Here is a 21,080-nt window from a genome sequence, read left to right as displayed (position 1 = left end):
TAGATACAATCCATCTGTCAGGGCATTCAATTTACTGAACGGGTTTACATCCACTTTCAGCGGACGAATCTCCATCCATCGTGACCTAATTATACATACTGGTATTATCACGTGACCGGAACTCCTGCATCACACTACGTAATAATATGCTGTATCTATAGTTTAATACTTCACCATTTTGATTATAAACCTTACAGCTGGTTAAAATTGGAAACTAGTAAACTGGAATAACATAATGCATAGATACTTTGAACTCTGGGAATAAAGTGATATATACTGTTGTTTATTTTAGAACAACATCATAGTATTATATATTTCTTAACACAATAGAACAGATTATATCAATGGGACAATTTAATATACACTTTGTTACTTAGTATAGAATATTTCACGTAGATAATCTGATACATTTATCTTTCACGAAATAGGACAATATAATATCCAAATACTTTAATATAGACAAGATGTCCCTGGATATAGAACAAATTAGTACTCCAACACACGATAGTCTCGGATTAATGATCAGTTCACCATTAACACGTCGTGACACAAAACGACAGTCTCGGATTAATTACCATTTCACCATTAACACGTCGTGACACAACACGACAGTCTCGGATTAATGACCATTTCACCATAAACATGTCGTGACATGACACGACAGTCTCGGATTAATGACTATTTCACCATTAACACGTCGTGACACAACATGACAGTCTCGGATTAATTACCATTTCACCATTAACACGTCGTGACACAACATGACAGTCTCGGATTAATGACCATGTCACCATTAAAACGTCGTGACACAACATGATAGTCTCGGATTAATGACCATTTCACCATTAACATGTCGTGCAACAACATGATAGAGTCGGCTTAATGATTATTTCACCATTAACACGTCGAGACACAACCTGATAGTGTCGGATTAATGACCATTTCACCATTAAAACGTCGTGACACAACACGACAGTCTCGGATTCGGATTAATGACTATTTCACCATTAACACGTCGTGACACAACATGACAGTCTCGGATTAATGATAATTTTACCATTAACATGTCGTGTCACAATATGACAGTTTCGGATTAATGACCATTTCACCATTAACATGTGTCAGAATATGACAGTCTCGGATTAATGACCATTTCACCATTAACATGTGTCACAATATGACAGTCTCGGATTGATGATAATTTTACCATTAACACGTCGTGACACAACATGACAGTCTCGGATTAATGATAATTTTACCATTAACATGTAGTGACACAAACACGTGTGACATAACACTTCTGATGGGGGTTTAATTTTTGTTTTCTCTACCTTTCAAAACAGGATAAATACCAAACAACCAACCCTAACACATCTGTCATGTCGTACAAAAATCGACAAGGCCAGTCCTCACTTGTCATATCTTCATAACATTTCATTATATAACACTGGGTACAGTAACTCCAGAGAACATATCATTCTGTAAGTAAAGTGTAGGACATGACACTCTGACTCTTGTATGGAAAACCATACCTTGTACACGTAACACGTGGATTGTGTATGATAGTGTAGTACTTGATACAGTCGACCCATGTAATGACGGGCGGTTTTCAGTTTACAACTTACGTCACGTTCTGGAAACGACATATACTTTACTGATGTAATCATATGGCACGTCACTTCCTGGATACAAGATATCCTTAACTGATACGTCACCGTTCTGTAAAACATACGGCACGTCACTTCCTGGATACAAAATATCCTTAACTGATACGTCACCGTTCTGTAAAACATGCGTCACGTCACTTCCTGGATACAAGATATCCTTAACTGATACGTCACCGTTCCGAAAAACATACGGCACGTCACTTCCTGGATACAAAACATCCATTACTGATACATCACCATTCCGAAAAACATACGGCACGTCACTTCCTGGATACAAAACATCCATTACTGATACGTCACCGTTCCGTAAAACATACGGCACGTCACTTCCTGGATACAAAACATCCTTAACTGATACGTCACCGTTCCGTAAAACATACGGCACGTCACTTCCTGGATACAAGACATTCTTAACTGATACGTCACCGTTCGGTAAAACATACGGTACGTCATTTCCTGGATACAAGACATTCTAAACTAATACGTCACCGTTCCGAAAAACATACGGCACGTCACTTCCTGGATACAAGATATCCTTAACTTTACGTCACCGTTCCGTAAAACATACGGCACGTCACTTCCTGGATATAAGATACAGATACGCTACCGTTCCGTAAAACATTCTCGACTATTTCAGCATAACTAAAATGATAGTGTGATTCTATCCCGTATAGATAGACGGTCCATTCTCTCCTTTATTATCTTGTACATCTTCGATCAAACAGGGAAACAATGTACACAGCATTGTTTGAACATTTATAAACGTCGTAACATTCTGGAACTTATAGCATGTTATACGGCAGTTGTAGGATATCTTAATCGTTCAAACACGTGACCACGACACGTTTTAAACTCGATATCACACATGATGTGGACGACTACCTGGTTCAGATCTAAACTTTGCCCTCTACAATGATTTCTCCGCCATTGTCCGTTTGTTGGCTGACGTTTTGAGTGTCGTTCTGGGGTTCTATGATCCTGCAGAATCGTGCTATCCTAGCCATGAGATGCCATACCTCCAAACGGAACTGTGACGAAGACAGTAAATATATTTCTGTCTTTATTGAATATGTGATAAACTGGAGGAAGGAGGCTACCGGATTGTAGATAGGGTGCATGATAAAAAACACCCGGATAATGCTGTTAGGTACGTCTAGTAGAACCGTGGTAAAGGCAACACACAAGAGGGAGGGAGTTGTGCGGAACTCCTTTTCCTGGGGTAAACATGTCCTCTGACGCCGGACAAATTGTTCTTGTTCCGGCGAATTGGAACGACTGTAATATATACATGTTTTCACCGATATAAGGCACGATAAAATCAAGATAGTCGTCAGGGGTATAACAGCCACGAGGAAGGCATCCATTCGGGTGAGCTTTTCAAACGGTTGAAGTAGATTTTCGTCAGGCCATGGGACACAATATAACTTATCCGGACTAGGACCAATGGTCCACGTGATATAATGATAACACACAATAGACAATACAGTGAGCGCCGCGATCACACATTTGGCTCGGAACACAGTACAGAAATAAGACTTCTTACGTGGCCAGCACAGACCTATACTCTTCTCTATTACAAGCGCTGCGAGGAACCAGATTGACAGAAATGTGGACACGTGGTTTAAGTACATAATTATTTGGCAGGAGCCGTGTATATGGTAAATCGGAACTTCAAACACCGGAAGATGCGTGAGCATCTTACTACAGAGGAAACCACTGTCTGCCATAGCAATGGCCGCCATGTACCTGGAGGAGGAGGCCTTGCGAAGCTTGGTTCGCCAAAACAAATAAAAGCTGAGTAAATTAAGAGGAAGTCCGAATGCTACTACGACAGGTACCGCCCATTTCTGGAAAAGATAGAGCCGTTCGATATCTTCAATGGACACCTCAGGCATCGACATGGTCATATATATCGTATAATTCAAAATGTGTCGTACACTATTCCACAGATATCTTCACAGTACACAGGTAACGTAAATCAAGGTACTTCAAAATATTCTCGTGCACTATTCCACAGATGATATCTTCACAGTACACAGGTAACGTAAATCAAGGTACTTCAAAATATTCTCGTGCACTATTCCACAGATGATATCTCCACAGTACACAGGTAACGTAAATCAAGGTACTTCAAAATGTTCTCGTGCACTATTCCACAGATGATATCTCCACAGTACACAGGTAACATAAATCTAAGAATGTATTTTAAAATATGTCGTTATTACGACGTTTTTTCCGTACGTCATTGTGAAGAGCTGTAGTTTCCTGCCCATACCCAGCTCAATCTGCCCACTGCTGTGGATTATGTATTCCGCTGTTGTGTTCTAACGTTACCTTTGCATGTCTACAACACGTTAGCGTTAGACACAGCGGTAACTGGTCTGACTGGCATGGGAAGGAAGCTGGCATCGACAGAGAAAACGCTGAAACGATAAAAAAAACATTGATATTAATGCAAGGTAATTCAGCATCGAGTAACACATATATCTATAGCCAGTTGTAGAATTAGTATCGGGTAACACATATATCTATAGCCGGCAGTAGTATTAGTATCGGGTAACACATATATCTATAGTCCGGCAGTAGTATTAGTATCGGGAAACACATATTTCTATAGCCAGTGGTAGAATTAGTATCGGGCAACACATACATCTATAGCCGGTGGTAGAATTAGTATCGGGTAACACATATATCTATAGTCCGGCAGTAGTATTAGTATCGGGTAACACATATTCATCCCATTTCATTTCAATAAAAGTAGTTTCTTATCTTCTGTCCTGACTTTTAAAGCAATAAGACTTGCTCCGAGTTATTCCTTAACCAACAGACAAGCGAGACTAGCTCCGAGTTATTCCTCAACCAACAGACAAGAGAGACTAGCTCCGAGTTATTCCTCAAGCAACAGACAAGCGAGACTAGCTCCGAGTTATTCCTCAACCAACAGACAAGAGAGACTAGCTTCGAGTTATTCCTCAACCAACAGACAAGAGAGACTAGCTTCGAGTTATCCCTCAACCAACAGACAAGAGAGACTAGCTCCGAGTTATTCCTCAACCAACAGACAAGCGAGACTAGCTTCGATTTACTCATCAACCAACAGACAAGAGAGACTAGCTCCGAGTTATTCCTCAACCAACAGACAAGCGAGACTAGCCCCGAGTTATCCCTCAACCAACAGACAAGCGAGACTAGCCCCGAGTTATTCCTCAACCAACAGACAAGAGAGACTAGCTCCGAGTTATTCCTCAACCAACAGACAAGAGAGACTAGCTCCGAGTTATTCCTCAACCAACAGACAAGAGAGACTAGCTCCGAGTCATCCCTCAACCAACAGACTAGAGAGACTAGCTCCGAGTTATTCCTCAACCAACAGACAAGAGAGACTAGCCCCGAGTTATTCCTCAACCAACAGACAAGCGAGACTAGCTCCGAGTTATTCCTCAACCAACAGACAAGAGGGACTAGCTCTAAGTTTCTTTCGCAATTTTAATTTCCAATGGACATTGTCGTCTATCAACTGTTAAAACAAGATATTCAGACAAAACATTCCGTACAATTTTTTGATCATGAAGCCACTGTGGTTAATTCAGATTTTGTGAAAGTCCATGATTCAACAAAGAATGTAAACAGAGTGTTAAATAAAGAATTATCTGGTCTGCTTGTTAGCAAATCCACGAGACGGAGGAAGAAAGTGATGTCACAATAAGTATAATATGAATTACATTTTCGGAATTTTGATTTAATAAGTTCTAAAGAAATACGTTGGAAACAACTGTGATATGCACGATAGTTATAGAATCCACGATAAATTGTTATTTTGATCGTTAAATCCCCAAACAGATGTTTTATTTGACCCCCCTCCCGAAGAGGAATTAAGAAATATGTATCATCTGACAGAGTAACATGATACAATGGATTCCATGAATTCCATCTCTTGTGTCCTTGTCCCTTACTGATTGCTCTCATTCTCACCCATTCGCTGTATTGCTGCTTGGTGTGAAACTGTGACTCACTTTACAGGTTTTGATTTCGAAGTCATGTTTTGTTTACAGCCAAAAGGCGGGTTGATGCGTACTCGTGCAGGTCATATTGCACTTGTATTTGCATCTAAAATGTTGGTTGAATGATTCGGAATTTCCTGGCAATTTACAACGTAATTAAAAATGCATTAAATGGAGATATTTTGCCAATATAAAGAGATGCAGAGTTCATAAGGAATATAGAACCACAATTCCACTAAGATTTTATGACATGATAAACAAACTTGACTAAAGTGTCCCTTTAAATCAATTCTTTATTGTTGTATACAGCGCCACTGGGACGAATAGTCTCTGTAGTAAAAGTTTAATGATGGTGATCCGCTATTACGTAACGTTACGGTAAAATGCCTATTTCGTTTGAGTTTTGTATATTTATTAATTTGAATTTCAATATTTGAAAGCAACCAAAACACACTTTGCCATGCAAGAAAAATAGACTTTACTTTTCATTGCTTCGTACGAAAATTGGACACGCCATCTCTCTAATCAAGCAATTATCTGTAGTGAGAACACAGCAGCAATTATTTAACCCTAAAACCATTACATCACTTCTCCTAACTAGTACGGTTCAATAATGACCTCTTCCTGTTTAGCTTTTAAGGTTACTTTGGACTTTCCAAAAAAAAACAAAAAAAAAAAACACGGCTGATGTCTGTTGCTGTTAGAGATGACAAGACAACATGCCGAGTTACTGTGTCTCACAAGATGTGGAATTATCGCAATGAAAACGGTTTGCTGACTTGACTTTTTATCAAGTAAATGTAGCGCACCATGCTCCTTCACTGGTTCTGCAACTCACCATCACGCAACCAGAGATTAATTAAGGCGATCATAACAATTTTGAAACCATTCACAGCACAGCCCCTGTGTGTATACGACCGCTAAACTCCAGCTCATGCGATACCAAATCATAAAAAAAGTTTCATTACGACAAAGTGGCTTTTTCGTTTCACTAATACAATGCGTTGAAATATTTTGTTTTAGCATTAGCGTGGCTCCATGTCGAATAATTTGGGGTAATACTGCTTTCAGTTCAAGTCTAATGAGCATTGGATAAACCGTTCGCAGTGACGTCAACTGTAATGACCAAAACACTTTTAGTAGTAAACCCGACCCGAGCCTGGTTTTTCTGCCAAGAATCGACGATGTACCCAGTATGTGTGAAGTTGACACGTAAAATCTCCTGACAGAGATCGATGATCTACCCAGTATGACGTGAAGTTGACACGGTAACTCTCGTCTGACAGAGATCGATGATCTACCCAGTATGACTTGAAGTTGACACGGTAACTCTCGTCTGGCAGAGATCGATGATCTACCCAGTATGACGTGAAGTTGACACGGTAACTCTCGTCTGACAGAGATCGATGATCTACCCAGTATGACGTGAAGTTGACACGGTAACTCTCGTCTGACAGAGATCGATGATCACCCAGTATGACGTGAAGTTGACACGGTAACTCTCTCGTCTGACAGAGGTCGATGATCTACCCAGTATGACGTGAAGTTGACACGGTAACTCTCGTCTGACAGAGATCGATGATCTACCCAGTATGACGTGAAGTTGACACGGTAACTCTCTCGTCTGACAGAGGTCGATGATCTACCCAGTATGACGTGAAGTTGACACGGTAACTCTCGTCTGACAGAGGTCGATGATCACTCAGTATAACGTGAAGTTGACACGGTAACTCTCGTCTGACAGAGGTCGATGATCACCCAGTATAACGTGAAGTTGACACGCTAACTCTCGTCTGACAGAGGTCGATGATCACCCAGTATGACGTGAAGTTGACACGGTAACTCTCTCGTCTGACAGAGGTCGATGATCTACTCAGTATGACGTGAAGTTGACACGGTAACTCTCTCGTCTGACAGAGGTCGATGATCTACTCAGTATGACGTGAAGTTGACACGGTAACTCTCTCGTCTGACAGAGGTCGATGATCTACTCAGTATGACGTGAAGTTGACACGGTAACTCTTGTCTGACAGAGATCGATGATCACCCAGTATGACGTAGGTTGACACGGTAACTCTCTCGTCTGACAGAGGTCGATGATCACCCAGTATGACGTGAAGTTGACACGGTAACTCTCTCGTCTGACAGAGGTCGATGATCTACTCAGTATGACGTGAAGTTGACACGGTAACTCTCTCGGCTGACAGAGGTCGATGATCTACTCAGTATGACGTGAAGTTGACACGGTAACTCTCTCGTCTGACAGAGGTCGATGATCTACTCAGTATGACGTGAAGTTGACACGGTAACTCTCTCGTCTGACAGAGGTCGATGATCTACTCAGTATGACGTGAAGTTGACACGGTAACTCTTGTCTGACAGAGATCGATGATCACCCAGTATGACGTAGGTTGACACGGTAACTCTCTCGTCTGACAGAGGTCGATGATCACCCAGTATGACGTGAAGTTGACACGGTAACTCTCTCTTCTGACAGAGGTCGATGATCTACTCAGTATGACGTGAAGTTGACACGGTAACTCTCTCGGCTGACAGAGGTCGATGATCTACTCAGTATGACGTGAAGTTGACACGGTAACTCTCTCGTCTGACAGAGGTCGATGATCTACTCAGTATGACGTGAAGTTGACACGGTAACTCTCTCGTCTGACAGAGGTCGATGATCACCCAGTATGACGTGAAGTTGACACGGTAACTCTTGTCTGACAGAGATCGATGATCACCCAGTATGACGTAGGTTGACACGGTAACTCTCTCGTCTGACAGAGGTCGATGATCACCCAGTATGACGTGAAGTTGACACGGTAACTCTCTCGTCTGACAGAGGTCGATGATCTACCCAGTATGACGTGAAGTTGACACGGTAACTCATGTCTGACATAGATCGATGATCTACTCAGTATGACGTGAAGTTGACACGGTAACTCTCTCGTCTGACAGAGATCGATGATCTACCCAGTATAACGTGAAGTTGACACGGTAACTCTTGTCTGACAGAGATCGATGATCACCCAGTATGACGTGAAGTTGACACGGTAACTCTCGTCTGACAGAGGTCGATGATCTACCCAGTATGACGTGAAGTTGACACGGTAACTCTCGTCTGACAGAGGTCGATGATCACCCAGTATGACGTGAAGTTGACACGGTAACTCTCTCGTCTGACAGAGGTCGATGATCACCCAGTATGACGTGAAGTTGACACGGTAACTCTCTCGTCTGACAGAGGTCGATGATCTACCCAGTATGACGTGAAGTTGACACGGTAACTCTCGTCTGACAGAGATCGATGATCTACCCAGTATGACGTGAAGTTGACACGGTAACTCTTGCCTGACAGAGATCGATGATCTACCCAGTATGACGTGAAGTTGACACGGTAACTCTCGTCTGACAGAGGTCGATGATCTACCCAGTATGACGTGAAGTTGACACGTAAAATCTCGTCTGACAGAGATCGATGATCTACCCAGTATGACGTGAAGTTGACACGGTAACTCTCGTCTGACAGAGATCGATGATCTACCCAGTATGACTTGAAGTTGACACGGTAACTCTCGTCTGACAGAGATCGATGATCTACCCAGTATGACGTGAAGTTGACACGGTAACTCTCGTCTGACAGAGATCGATGATCTACCCAGTATGACGTGAAGTTGACACGGTAACTCTCGTCTGACAGAGGTCGATGATCTACCCAGTATGACGTGAAGTTGACACGTAAAATCTCGTCTGACAGAGATCGATGATCTACCCAGTATGACGTGAAGTTGACACGGTAACTCCTGTCGTCAGTGGTGATTCTATACATATTTTTCAATTTCTCGGGAAACTTGTAATTATAATCAAATAAATGTTCCCACGTAAGAGTGAGTTAAAACGAAAACTTGTGACGCGGAAGTCATATCTTTGGTACCGCATACATATTTAACTTGTAGTGATAGAAAAGTACAGCACCGATAACGATTAAGTTTTAATCATCTATTGTTTGAAAAGTACACATGAAAAACGCCTTGGTCGATTTTGATTTTATAACGAAACTTGATGATGCTGTTGAACACTTCCTAAGCTACATTTACGAGTCCCGTTTCGATGCTTATAATTAGATGATAGTGTCGTGCGGTGCTTCCAACGTAAAAACTGGAGATCTCTTCTGGTGGAACTTATAGTGCAGGATTTAAACACACTATTATCGTTGGTTTGGTGTGTCGTGGGGCTTACAACTCGGACAGAAAAATTAATGGTGACAAAAGATAACAGAGAACAAAAGAGGACAATAGTGAGCGAGAAAATAGAATCAAATGGCGAGCAAGATAAAATAGTAAAGGACAATCGAGAGAGATAAAATAGAGCAATAGAGCCCGAGAGAAAATTGTAGAGGAAAATAAAGAAAGAGATGATATAGTAGATGACAATAGTGAGAGAGAGAGATAAAATTGTAGAGAACAATAGTGAGCGAGATGAAATAGTATATGAGAGAGATAAGTGAGAGAGAGAGATAAAATAGTTGATGATGAGAGATAAAATAGTTGATGATAACAGATAAAATAGTTGAGAGAGATAAAATAGTTGATGATAAAGAGAGATAGTTGATGATAATAGAGAGATAAAATAGTTGATGATAATAGAGAGATAAAATAGTTGATGATAACAGAGAGAGATAACATAGTTGATGATAATAGAGAGATAAAAGAGTTGATGATAATAGAGAGATAAAAGAGTTGATGATAATAGAGAAAGATAAAATAGTTGATGATAATAGAGAGATAAAATAGTTGATGATAACATACAGATAAAATAGTTGATGATAATAGAGAGAGATAAAATAGAGAGAGAGATAAGTTGATGATAATAGAGAGAGATAAAATAGTTGATGATAATACAGAGAGATAAAATAGTTGATGATAATACAGAGAGATAAAGATAAAATAGTTGATGATAATATAAAATAGTTGATGATAATAGAGAGAGATAAAATAGTTGATGATAATAGAGAGAGAGATAAAATAGTTGATGATAATAGAGAGAGATAAAATAGTTGATGATAACAGAGAGAGAGATAAAATAGTTGATGATAATACAGAGAGATAAAATAGTTGATGATAGTTAGTTGATGATAATACAGAGAGAGAAAATAAAATAGTTGATGATAATAGAGAGAGATAAAATAGTTGATGATAATAGAGAGAGATAAAATAGTTGATGATAAAGAGATAAAATAGTTGATGATAATAGAGAGAGATAAAATAGTTGATGATAATAGAGAAAGATAAAATAGTTGATGATAATACAGAGAGATAAAATAGTTGATGATAACAGAGAGAGATAAAATAGTTGATGATAATAGAGAGAGATAAAATAGTTGATGATAATAGAGAGAGATAAAATAGTTGATGATAATAGAGAGAGATAAAATAGTTGATGATAATAGAGAGAGATAAAATAGTTGATGATAATAGAGAGAGATAAAATAGTTGATGATAATAGAGAGAGATAAAATAGTTGATGATAATAGAGAGAGATAAAATAGTTGATGATAATAGAGAGAGATAAAATAGTTGATGATAATAGAGAGAGATAAAATAGTTGATGATAATAGAGAGAGATAAAATAGTTGATGATAATAGAGAGAGATAAAATAGTTGATGATAATAGAGAGAGATAAAATAGTTGATGATAATAGAGAGAGATAAAATAGTTGATGATAATAGAGAGAGATAAAATAGTTAGTTGATGATAATAGAGAGAGATAAAATAGTTGATGATAATAGAGAGAGATAAAATAGTTGATGATAATGAGAGAGAGATAAAATAGTTGATGATAATAGTTGATGATAAGAGAGATAAAATAGTTGATGATAATAGAGAGATAAAATAGTTGATGATAACAGAGAGAGATAAAATAGTTGATGATAATAGAGAGATAAAATAGTTGATGATAATAGAGAGAGATAAAATAGTTGATGATAATAGAGAGAGATAAAATAGTTGATGATAATAGAGAGAGATAAAATAGTTGATGATAATAGAGAGATAATAGATGATAAGAGAGATAAAATAGAGAGAGAGAGATAAAATAGTTGATGATAATAGAGAGAGATAAAATAGTTGATGATAATAGAGAGAGATAAAATAGTTGATGATAATAGAGAGAGATGAAAAGAGAGATAAAATAGTTGATGATAAAGAGAGATAAAATAGTTGATGATAATAGAGAGAGATAAAATAGTTGATGATAATAGATAATACAGAGAGAGATAAAATAGTTGATAATAATAGAGAAAGATAAAATAGTTGATGATAATAGAGAAAGATAAAATAGTTGATGATAATAGAGAGAGATAAAATAGTTGATGATAATAGAGAGAGATAAAATAGTTGATGATAATAGAGAGAGATAAAATAGTTGATGATAATAGAGAGATAAAATAGATGATAATAGAGAGAGATAAAATAGTTGATGATAATACAGAGAGATAAAATAGTTGATGATAATAGAGAAACATAAAATAGTTGATGATAATAGAGAGATAAAATAGTTGATGATAATACAGAGAGATAAAATAGTTGATGATAACAGAGAGATAAAATAGTTGATGATAACAGAGAGAGATAAAATAGTTGATGATAATAGAGAGAGATAAAATAGTTGATGATAATAGAGAGATAAAATAGTTGATGATAATAGAGAGATAAAATAGTTGATGATAACATACAGATAAAATAGTTGATGATAATAGAGAAAGATAAAACAGTTGATGATAACAGAGAGTGATAAAATAGTTGATGATAATAGAGAGATAAAATAGTTGATGATAATACAGAGAGATAAAATAGTTAATGATAATAGAGAGATAAAATAGTTGATGATAATACAGAGAGATAAAATAGTTGATGATAATAGAGAGATAAAATAGTTGATGATAATAGAGAGAGATTAGTTGATGATAATAGAGAGATAAAAGAGTAGATGATAATAGAGAGAGATAAAATAGTTGATGATAATAGAGAGATAAAATAGTTGATGATAATAGAGAGATAAAATAGTTGATGATAATAGAGAGATAAAATAGTTGATGATAATAGAGAGATAAAATAGTTGATGATAATAGAGAGAGATAAAATAGTTGAGAGAGAGATAAAATAGTTGATGATAATAGAGAGATAAAATAGTTGATGATAATAGAGAGAGATAAAATAGTTGATAAAAATAGTTGATGATAATAGAGAGAGAAAGATAAAATAGTTGATGATAATAGAGAGAGATAAAATAGATGATAAATAAAATAGTTGATGATAATAGAGAGAGATAAAATAGTTGATGATAAGAGAGAGTGATAAAATAGTTGATGATAATAGAGAGATAAAATAGTTGATAAAATAGTTGATGATAATAGAGAGAGATAAAATAGTTGATGATAATAGAGAGAGATAAAATAGAGAGAGATAAAATAGTTGATGATAATAGAGAGAGATAAAATAGTTGATGATAATAGAGAGAGATAAATAGTTGATGATAATAGAGAGAGATAAAATAGTTGATGATAATAGAGAGATAAAAGAGTTGATGATAATAGAGAGATAAAATAGTTGATGATAATACAGAGAGATAAAATAGTTGATGATAATAGAGAGATAAAATAGTTGATGATAATAGAGAGAGATAAAATAGATGATAATAGAGAGAGATAAAATAGTTGATGATAATAGAGAGAGATAAAATAGTTGATGATAATACAGAGAGATAAAATAGTTGATGATAATAGAGAGATAAAATAGTTGATGATAATAGAGAGAGATAAAATAGTTGATGATAACAGAGAGATAAAATAGTTGATGATAACAGAGAGATAAAATAGTTGATGATAATAGAGAGAGATAAAATAGTTGATGATAATAGAGAGAGATAAAATAGTTGATGATAATAGAGAGAGAGAGAGAGATAAAATAGTTGATGATAATAGAGAGATAAAATAGTTGATGATAACAGAGAGAGATAAAATAGTTGATGATAATAGAGAGATAAAATAGTAGACAACAATAGAGCAGGAAAACGGGTGGAGCAGATGAGTATGTTAGAGGGTAAGAGAAAGCTGTATAGTTAAGCGGTCTTTACGTCTGATCTGGCCTTTCGGTTCTCACTGACGAGAAAAAGCAATTATGGTGAGTAGGATTGGTAATGTATTCATCAGTTAGATTTCCAATATATTACAATTCGCCATTAAAAGGATTTAAAGTTAACGAAATTCTTCCAGAATCACAACTAAGTTAAATAAACGTTTTCTCAAAATTACAAATATTGACCAGGCAGACACACATAATAAATATTACGATTTTTAAATGACAGTTGTCGGTAAGTTTGAGCTAAATACCAGTACGTGATACGTTTTAATGTCTGGCAGGAAAATTCTTGATTATATCACGTATATTTGAACTCCGAGACAAAAATCATATTTGTTATTATTACCCAAGAACACAACTTTACTTGTGAATGACGGGTGGTTCAGAGGTGATGGCTGTCGCAATGCTATCCTTTACGGTGAGTAGCTCTGCAAGCTGACCCTCCCAGTCAAATCGCTATATCATTTCTCTGTATCACTCCGCGACACCTAAACAGACCACTATTATTAAGCACTCAGTCGAACAAGTGCTCGTGCCGTTCTGTTGACGACTTGTTCGTCGTTATGGCTAGCATCGTGTACATGACAAATGACTATCTAGAAGTGAAATAGACGTCATGTTCCGCATGACGCAGACACTTTTGTGTATAAATAAGTGGTCAGCGGCAGGTCCTGTTTGTCCACTAATTGCCGAGTCTTGTAAGGGTACGCCAGACACGGATCACGAATTGACGGGTATTGTGGCACGCTCCTAGATAACGTATCCAGAAGAAAATTTATTCATTAATATCAATTTCCTACAACTATTGTGAATAAACTGGGTGTTACAGATATTGTAACTTGCCAATATATGACAACAGAATTAGTCTGCCTGTGTACCAGTCGAGCGAACAGCAATGTGATTTTACAAGCCGCGACCCGACGTAATCATAGACGGGTTTTTTTTAACAGCTTGCATGAAAAAAAATCTAGGGAGATTGATTTCCTTGTTATATATTGGTGGTGTTTGTAAACATGGAACGTCTGTGCTGTAGGAGTGAACAACGACGACTTTTGATTAATAAACTGTTATAATATATATATATTAAAGAGACACATTCCATGACGTTGTCAGTAGGTCACTGTAGTCATCAACTATCATCTTACAGAGAAAACCAAAAACAAAACAGATTAAAAAGGCTTTGTAGTTTTGAAAGATTTTTGAAAATGTGGAAACAGCAACTATGACCGAAGTTGTGATGACGTAACCCTGAGAAACACAGGATGGTTACCGAAACTGACGCTCTGCGACTGCGCGCGGTTACCTTCCGTGCTGTGTATGGAAAGACAGAATACATTGGTTTACTAATAATGACAGTGAAGATGGAGATGTAGGAAGCCGTAGTTAGGTGTCTGGGTTCTCTGTAATGTTTGTTACAACATTTATACAATCTTCATTTATACGGCGAACATATTAGGGAGGCTAATTGATTGTACGTTTAGGTAGGCGTGATTTACTACATAACGTACAACTGTGGTAGGTAATTACAGATGGGCCGAGAAGGATTTATACATGTGTAGTTTTACATCAACCATGATTACAATGCTAGGATAGTTGATAATTTACAGATTCTAGAGAATATCTGATTAGCTGGAAAGTACAAGAGTACAAACAGACAGGAATTTCTCGGTGTTGAAATTAGCGTTACATGAGCTATCGTACGAACAAAAAGGAAAGTTCAGAAAAATCGCTGATCGGGTTTTTCTGTCCTAGACTATTGATTTATAGGAAATGTCTGTCCGTAAGAACGTCCGAACGTGAGGGTTAACGTGACCTGTCGAGGGTACCTTATAGTCAAGTGATTGTGTGCGTACAATCGTAGATTTTAGGTTTAAGCTAGCTCGCAAGACAGGCCAAAACAATAGGGACAAATAAATAGGGGTAGTTAATATAGACAGACGGCAAATTAACAGAGGTCGTTAACTTAGACAGATGACAAATCAACATGGGTAGTTAATATAGACAGATGGCAAATTAATAGGGGTAGTTAATAAAGACATAACAAATTAACAGAGGTCGTTAACATAGACAGATGACAAATCAACACGGGTAGTTAATATAGACAGATGGCAAATTAACAGGGTTAGTTGATATAGACAGATGACAAATTAACAGGGGTAGTTAATATAGACAGATGACAAATTAAGAGGGTTAGTTAATATACACAGATGACAAATTAACAGGGGTAGTTAATATAGACAGATGGCAAATTAACAGGGGTAGTTAATATAGACAGATGGCAAATTAACAGGGGTAGTTAATATAGACAGATGACAAATTAACAGGTGTGGTTAATATAGACAGATGGCAAATTAACAGGGGTAGTTAATATAGACAGATGGCAAATTAACAGGGGTAGTTAATATAGACAGATGGCAAATTAACAGGGGTAGTTAATATAGACAGATGACAAATTAACAGGTGTAGTTAATATAGACAGATGGCAAATTAACAGGGGTAGTTAATATAGACAGATGGCAAATCAACATTGGTAGTTAATATAGACAGATGGCAAATTAACACGGGTAGTTAATATAGACAGATGACAAATTAACAGGGGTAGTTAATATAGACAGATGACAAATTAACAGGGGTAGTTAATATAGACAGATGACAAATTAACAGGGGTAGTTAATATAGACAGATGGCAAATCAACATTGGTAGTTAATATAGACAGATGACAAATTAACAGCGGTAGTTAATATAGACAGATGACAAATTAACAGGGGTAGTTAATATAGACAGATGACAAATTAACAGCGGTAGTTAATATAGACAGATGACAAATTAACAGCGGTAGTTGATATAGACAGATGACAAATTAACAGCGGTAGTTAATATAGACAGATGACAAATTAACAGGGGTAGTTAATATAGACAGATGGCAAATCAACATTGGTAGTTAATATAGACAGATGACAAATTAACAGGGGTAGTTAATATAGACAGATGACAAATTAACAGGGGTAGTTAATATAGACAGATGACAAATTAACAGCGGTAGTTAATATAGACAGATGACAAATTAACAGCGGTAGTTGATATAGACAGATGACAAATTAACAGCGGTAGTTAATATAGACAGATGACAAATTAACAGCGGTAGTTAATATAGACAGATGACAAATTAACAGGGGTAGTTAATATAGACAGATGGCAAATCAACATTGGTAGTTAATATAGACAGATGACAAATTAACAGGGGTAGTTAATATAGACAGATGACAAATTAACAGGGGTAGTTAATATAGACAGATGACAAATTAACAGCGGTAGTTAATATAGACAGATGACAAATTAACAGGGGTAGTTAATATAGACAGATGACAAATTAACAGGGGTAGTTAATATAGACAGATGGCAAATCAACATTGGTAGTTAATATAGACAGATGACAAATTAACAGCGGTAGTTAATATAGACAGATGACAAATTAACAGGGGTAGTTAATATAGACAGATGACAAATTAACAGGGGTAGTTAATATAGACAGATGGCAAATCAACAGGGGTAGTTAATATAGACAGATGACAAATTAACAGCGGTAGTTAATATAGACAGATGACAAATTAACAGGGGTAGTTAATATAGACAGATGGCAAATCAACATTGGTAGTTAATATAGACAGATGACAAATTAACAGGGGTAGTTAATATAGACAGATGGCAAATCAACATTGGTAGTTAATATAGACAGATGACAAATTAACAGGGGTAGTTAATATAGACAGATGGCAAATCAACATTGGTAGTTAATATAGACAGATGATTTTACAGATAAGGCATTTTGATGGAATGTAAGTATATAATAAAGAGGTTGTGATTAAATTTCTCGTCTATAAGAACGATAGACGCTCTTTGTTTTACTTTGCTCCACCTTGCCGTCACTCTGAATTGAATAACGTTTCCATTGTTACGAAAGTTTCCCGATGTAAATCGCCGTACAGTTGTTATGAACTGTTCTGGGAAAAATGAGGATGAAAATTGATTTGGTTACGATTGCATTTCCGGTTGACAGTACATGTACGTCTATTGAATTTGGTGGAAAATCTGACCGAGATATGTACCGATGGCACCTAATTATTCCCCTTTCTTGACAAACAGAATTCTGTTTTCATACGAAACTGGCCTTGTTGAGAACTTTTCCTCACTAAGTCACATTAACAAAGCCCTATCTTTAGATAATGGTTACAACCACCAAGTGACACAACAGAATGTAGGTAAAGTAATGTACACCGGGGAAAGAATAAAGGTTGATGTATACAGTGGGAAAGGTTCTGAAGAATAAAGGTTGATGTGGACAGTGGGAAAGGTTCTGAAGAATAAAGGTTGATGTAGACAGTGGGAAAGGTTCTGAGGGAAAAAGGTTGATGTAGACAGTGGGAAAGGTTCTGAGGGATAAAGGTTGATGTAGACAGTGGGAAAGGTTCTGAAGAATAAAGGTTGATGTAGACAGTGGGAAAGGTTCTGAGGGAGAAAGGTTGATGTAGACAGTGGGAAAGGTTCTGAAGAATAAAGGTTGATGTAGACAGTAGGAAAGATTCCGAAGGATAAAGGTTGATGTAGACAGTGGGAAAGGTTCTGAAGGATAAAGGTTGATGTAGACAGTAGGAAAGGTTCTGAAGGATAAAGGTTGATGTAGACATTGGGAAAGGTTCCGAAGGATAAAGATTGATGTAGACAGTGGGAAAGGTTCCGAAGGATAAAGGGTTATGTAGACAGTGGGAAAGGTTCTGAAGGATAAAGGTTGATGTAGACAGTGGGAAAGATTATGAAGGATAAAGGTTGATGTAGACAGTGGGAAAGGTTCCGAAGAATAAAGGTTGATGTAGACAGTGGGAAAGATTATGAAGGATAAAGGTTGATGTAGACATTGGGAAAGGTTCCGAAGGATAAAGATTGATGTAGACAGTGGGAAAGGTTCCGAAGGATAAAGGTTGATGTAGACAGTGGGAAAGGTTCTGAGGGATAAAGGTTGATGTAGACAGTGGGAAAGATTCCGAAGAATAAAGGTTGATGTAGACAGTGGGAAAGGTTCTGAGGGATAAAGGTTGATGTAGACAGTGGGAAAGATTCCGAAGAATAAAGGTTGATGTAGACAGTGGGAAAGATTATGAAGGATAAAGGTTGATGTAGACAGTGGGAAAGGTTCCGAAGAATAAAGGTTGATGTAGACAGTGGGAAAGATTCCGAAGAATAAAGGTTGATGTAGACAGTGGGAAAGATTATGAAGGATAAAGGTTGATGTAGACAGTGGGAAAGGTTCTGAAGAATAAAGGTTGATGTAGACAGTGGGAAAGATTCCGAAGAATAAAGGTTGATGTAGACAGTGGGAAAGATTATGAAGGATAAAGGTTGATGTAGACAGTGGGAAAGATTATGAAGGATAAAGGTTGATGTAGACAGTGGGAAAGGTTCTGAGGGAGAAAGGTAGAAGTAGACAGTGGGAAAGGTTCCGAAGGATAAAGATTGATGTAGACAGTGGGAAAGGTTCCGAAGGATAAAGGTTGATGTAGACAGTGGGAAAGGATCTGAAGGATAAAGGTTGATGTACACAGTGGGAAAGGTTCTGAAGGATAAAGGTTGATGGAGAGAAGTGAGTTTTACAGACAGGTGTTTTTGAAGGACAGGCGGGTTTTACAGACAGGTGTTTTGAAGGACAGGTGGGTTTTACAGACAGGTGTTTTGAAGGACAGGTGGGTTTTACAGACAGGTGTTTTGAAGGACAGGTGGGTATTTACGCTTGTACTTATACCTGCCATTCTTTTGAATTGATCAAACATATGACAATAACTAGATTTATTGAAGTATGGCGCTAATACACATGCCAATCAAGACACTTGTATTTATTTTGATCAATTTTAGTTTCCTTAGTCGCTTCATAAGTTTTAAAATTTAGATCCGTAGCATCACTGACGAGTCTTAGATGGACGAAACAACTATATGATTCTATTTAATCATTTGGTTCTACTGTATCATTTCTAAGTTTGTATTAAAAGGTGCCTTCACATATGAGTCTTTTGTACTATTTCTGTGATTGAACATATTTATAAAGAAACTACATGTGTAGCCGCTGTGTCAAGAGTAGCCTCATTTAGCCGCAGTTAGCCTCATCTTGTATTGGCGGACCAGGAAATCTTTATACAGCAGTAAGCAATTTCTTCTCGTCTGGTAAATCCTATCGTTGGACGAGAAACGCAGATAAAGTGAAATGTGAATATTACAGAACTTGGCATCCTACATGCATAGATATAAATGGAAGCATCCTGATAGTGTAAGCTGACGAGATACCCATAGATCATAGTGATTAAATACGTCAGCATTGCCAAACCCGACAATATACCAACAGGCACTTTAATCTGAGAGTGAGGTCGAAAGTTTACAGGCCATGATAGAATCAAAAGTGAAGCAGTGGACAGAATGCCAGTTAATTTGGCATGAGAGAGCAATTCACTTGCTTGTAAACTGTAAGAACACGTGATCTATTAGTTTGGAACTATTGCCTAAAGCATATTTGCCAATCCGTCCATCTCCTCTGTTTACACACGTGAGCGAATCAATGTACGTTATCGTTCTGGTCAACACATTGCCCGATTGATAGATACTTGAAAACCACAGACATAGGCAATGGTGGAAACGTTGCTATAATAAAGTTATCACAGCCAAGCACTGAAAAAGTCCATGTATACTTCACCAGTCAAATCTTATTGTGATAAGCAGTTATTATCGTATCAGTTTCATTCGCAAATTACATAATAATAATGAGTGAAGTCAAATGTCCAATATATAGGTAACTTTATAGAACTGTAGGGAATGTCAGCTGTAGATAGCACCACAGTCTGTGATACAGATGTATTGTACGTGTGTGTTACCTGTAGATAGCACCACAGTCTGTGATACAGATGTATTGTACGTGTGTGTTACCTGTAGATAGCACCACAGTCTGTGATACACATGTATTGTACGTGTGTGTTACCTGTAGATAGCACCACAGTCTGTGATACAGATGTATTGTACGTGTGTGTTACCTGTAGATAGCACCACAGTCTGTGATACAGATGTATTGTACGTGTGTGTTACCTGTAGATAGCACCACAGTCTGTGATACAGATGTATTGTACGTTTGTGTTACCTGTAGATAGCACCACAGTCTGTAATACAGATGTATTGTACGTGTGTGTTACCTGTAGATAGCACCACAGTCTGTGATACAGATGTATTGTACGTGTG

At 37.3% G+C, this 21,080-nt stretch overlaps 2 protein-coding genes across 2 annotated transcripts; one reads left to right on the top strand and one right to left on the bottom strand.

Annotated features, from left to right (window-relative positions):
- Window positions 1-722: 722 nt before the first annotated feature.
- LOC132558186 (uncharacterized) lies at window positions 723-3,916 on the bottom strand. Its single transcript, XM_060222718.1, has one exon. It carries the CDS (start codon window positions 3,572-3,574, stop codon window positions 2,561-2,563), a length of 1,014 nt encoding a protein of 337 aa, XP_060078701.1. The 5' UTR covers window positions 3,575-3,916; the 3' UTR covers window positions 723-2,560.
- LOC132558184 (uncharacterized) lies at window positions 3,803-5,157 on the top strand. The gene is made up of 2 exons (XM_060222715.1): window positions 3,803-3,840; window positions 4,458-5,157. The coding sequence occupies exons 1-2, from the start codon at window positions 3,803-3,805 to the stop codon at window positions 5,155-5,157; spliced, it is 738 nt and encodes a 245-aa protein (XP_060078698.1).
- The last annotated feature ends 15,923 nt before the right edge of the window (window positions 5,158-21,080 follow it).

This window comes from Ylistrum balloti, unplaced genomic scaffold (genome assembly GCF_031769215.1).
Source record: "Ylistrum balloti isolate Yb309-2 unplaced genomic scaffold, AGI_CSIRO_Ybal_v1 Utg370766, whole genome shotgun sequence".
Lineage (NCBI taxonomy): Eukaryota > Metazoa > Mollusca > Bivalvia > Pectinida > Pectinidae > Ylistrum > Ylistrum balloti.
The sequence above is the reverse complement of the archived record's forward strand: the minus strand, read 5'-3'. Positions and strand labels throughout refer to the sequence as shown.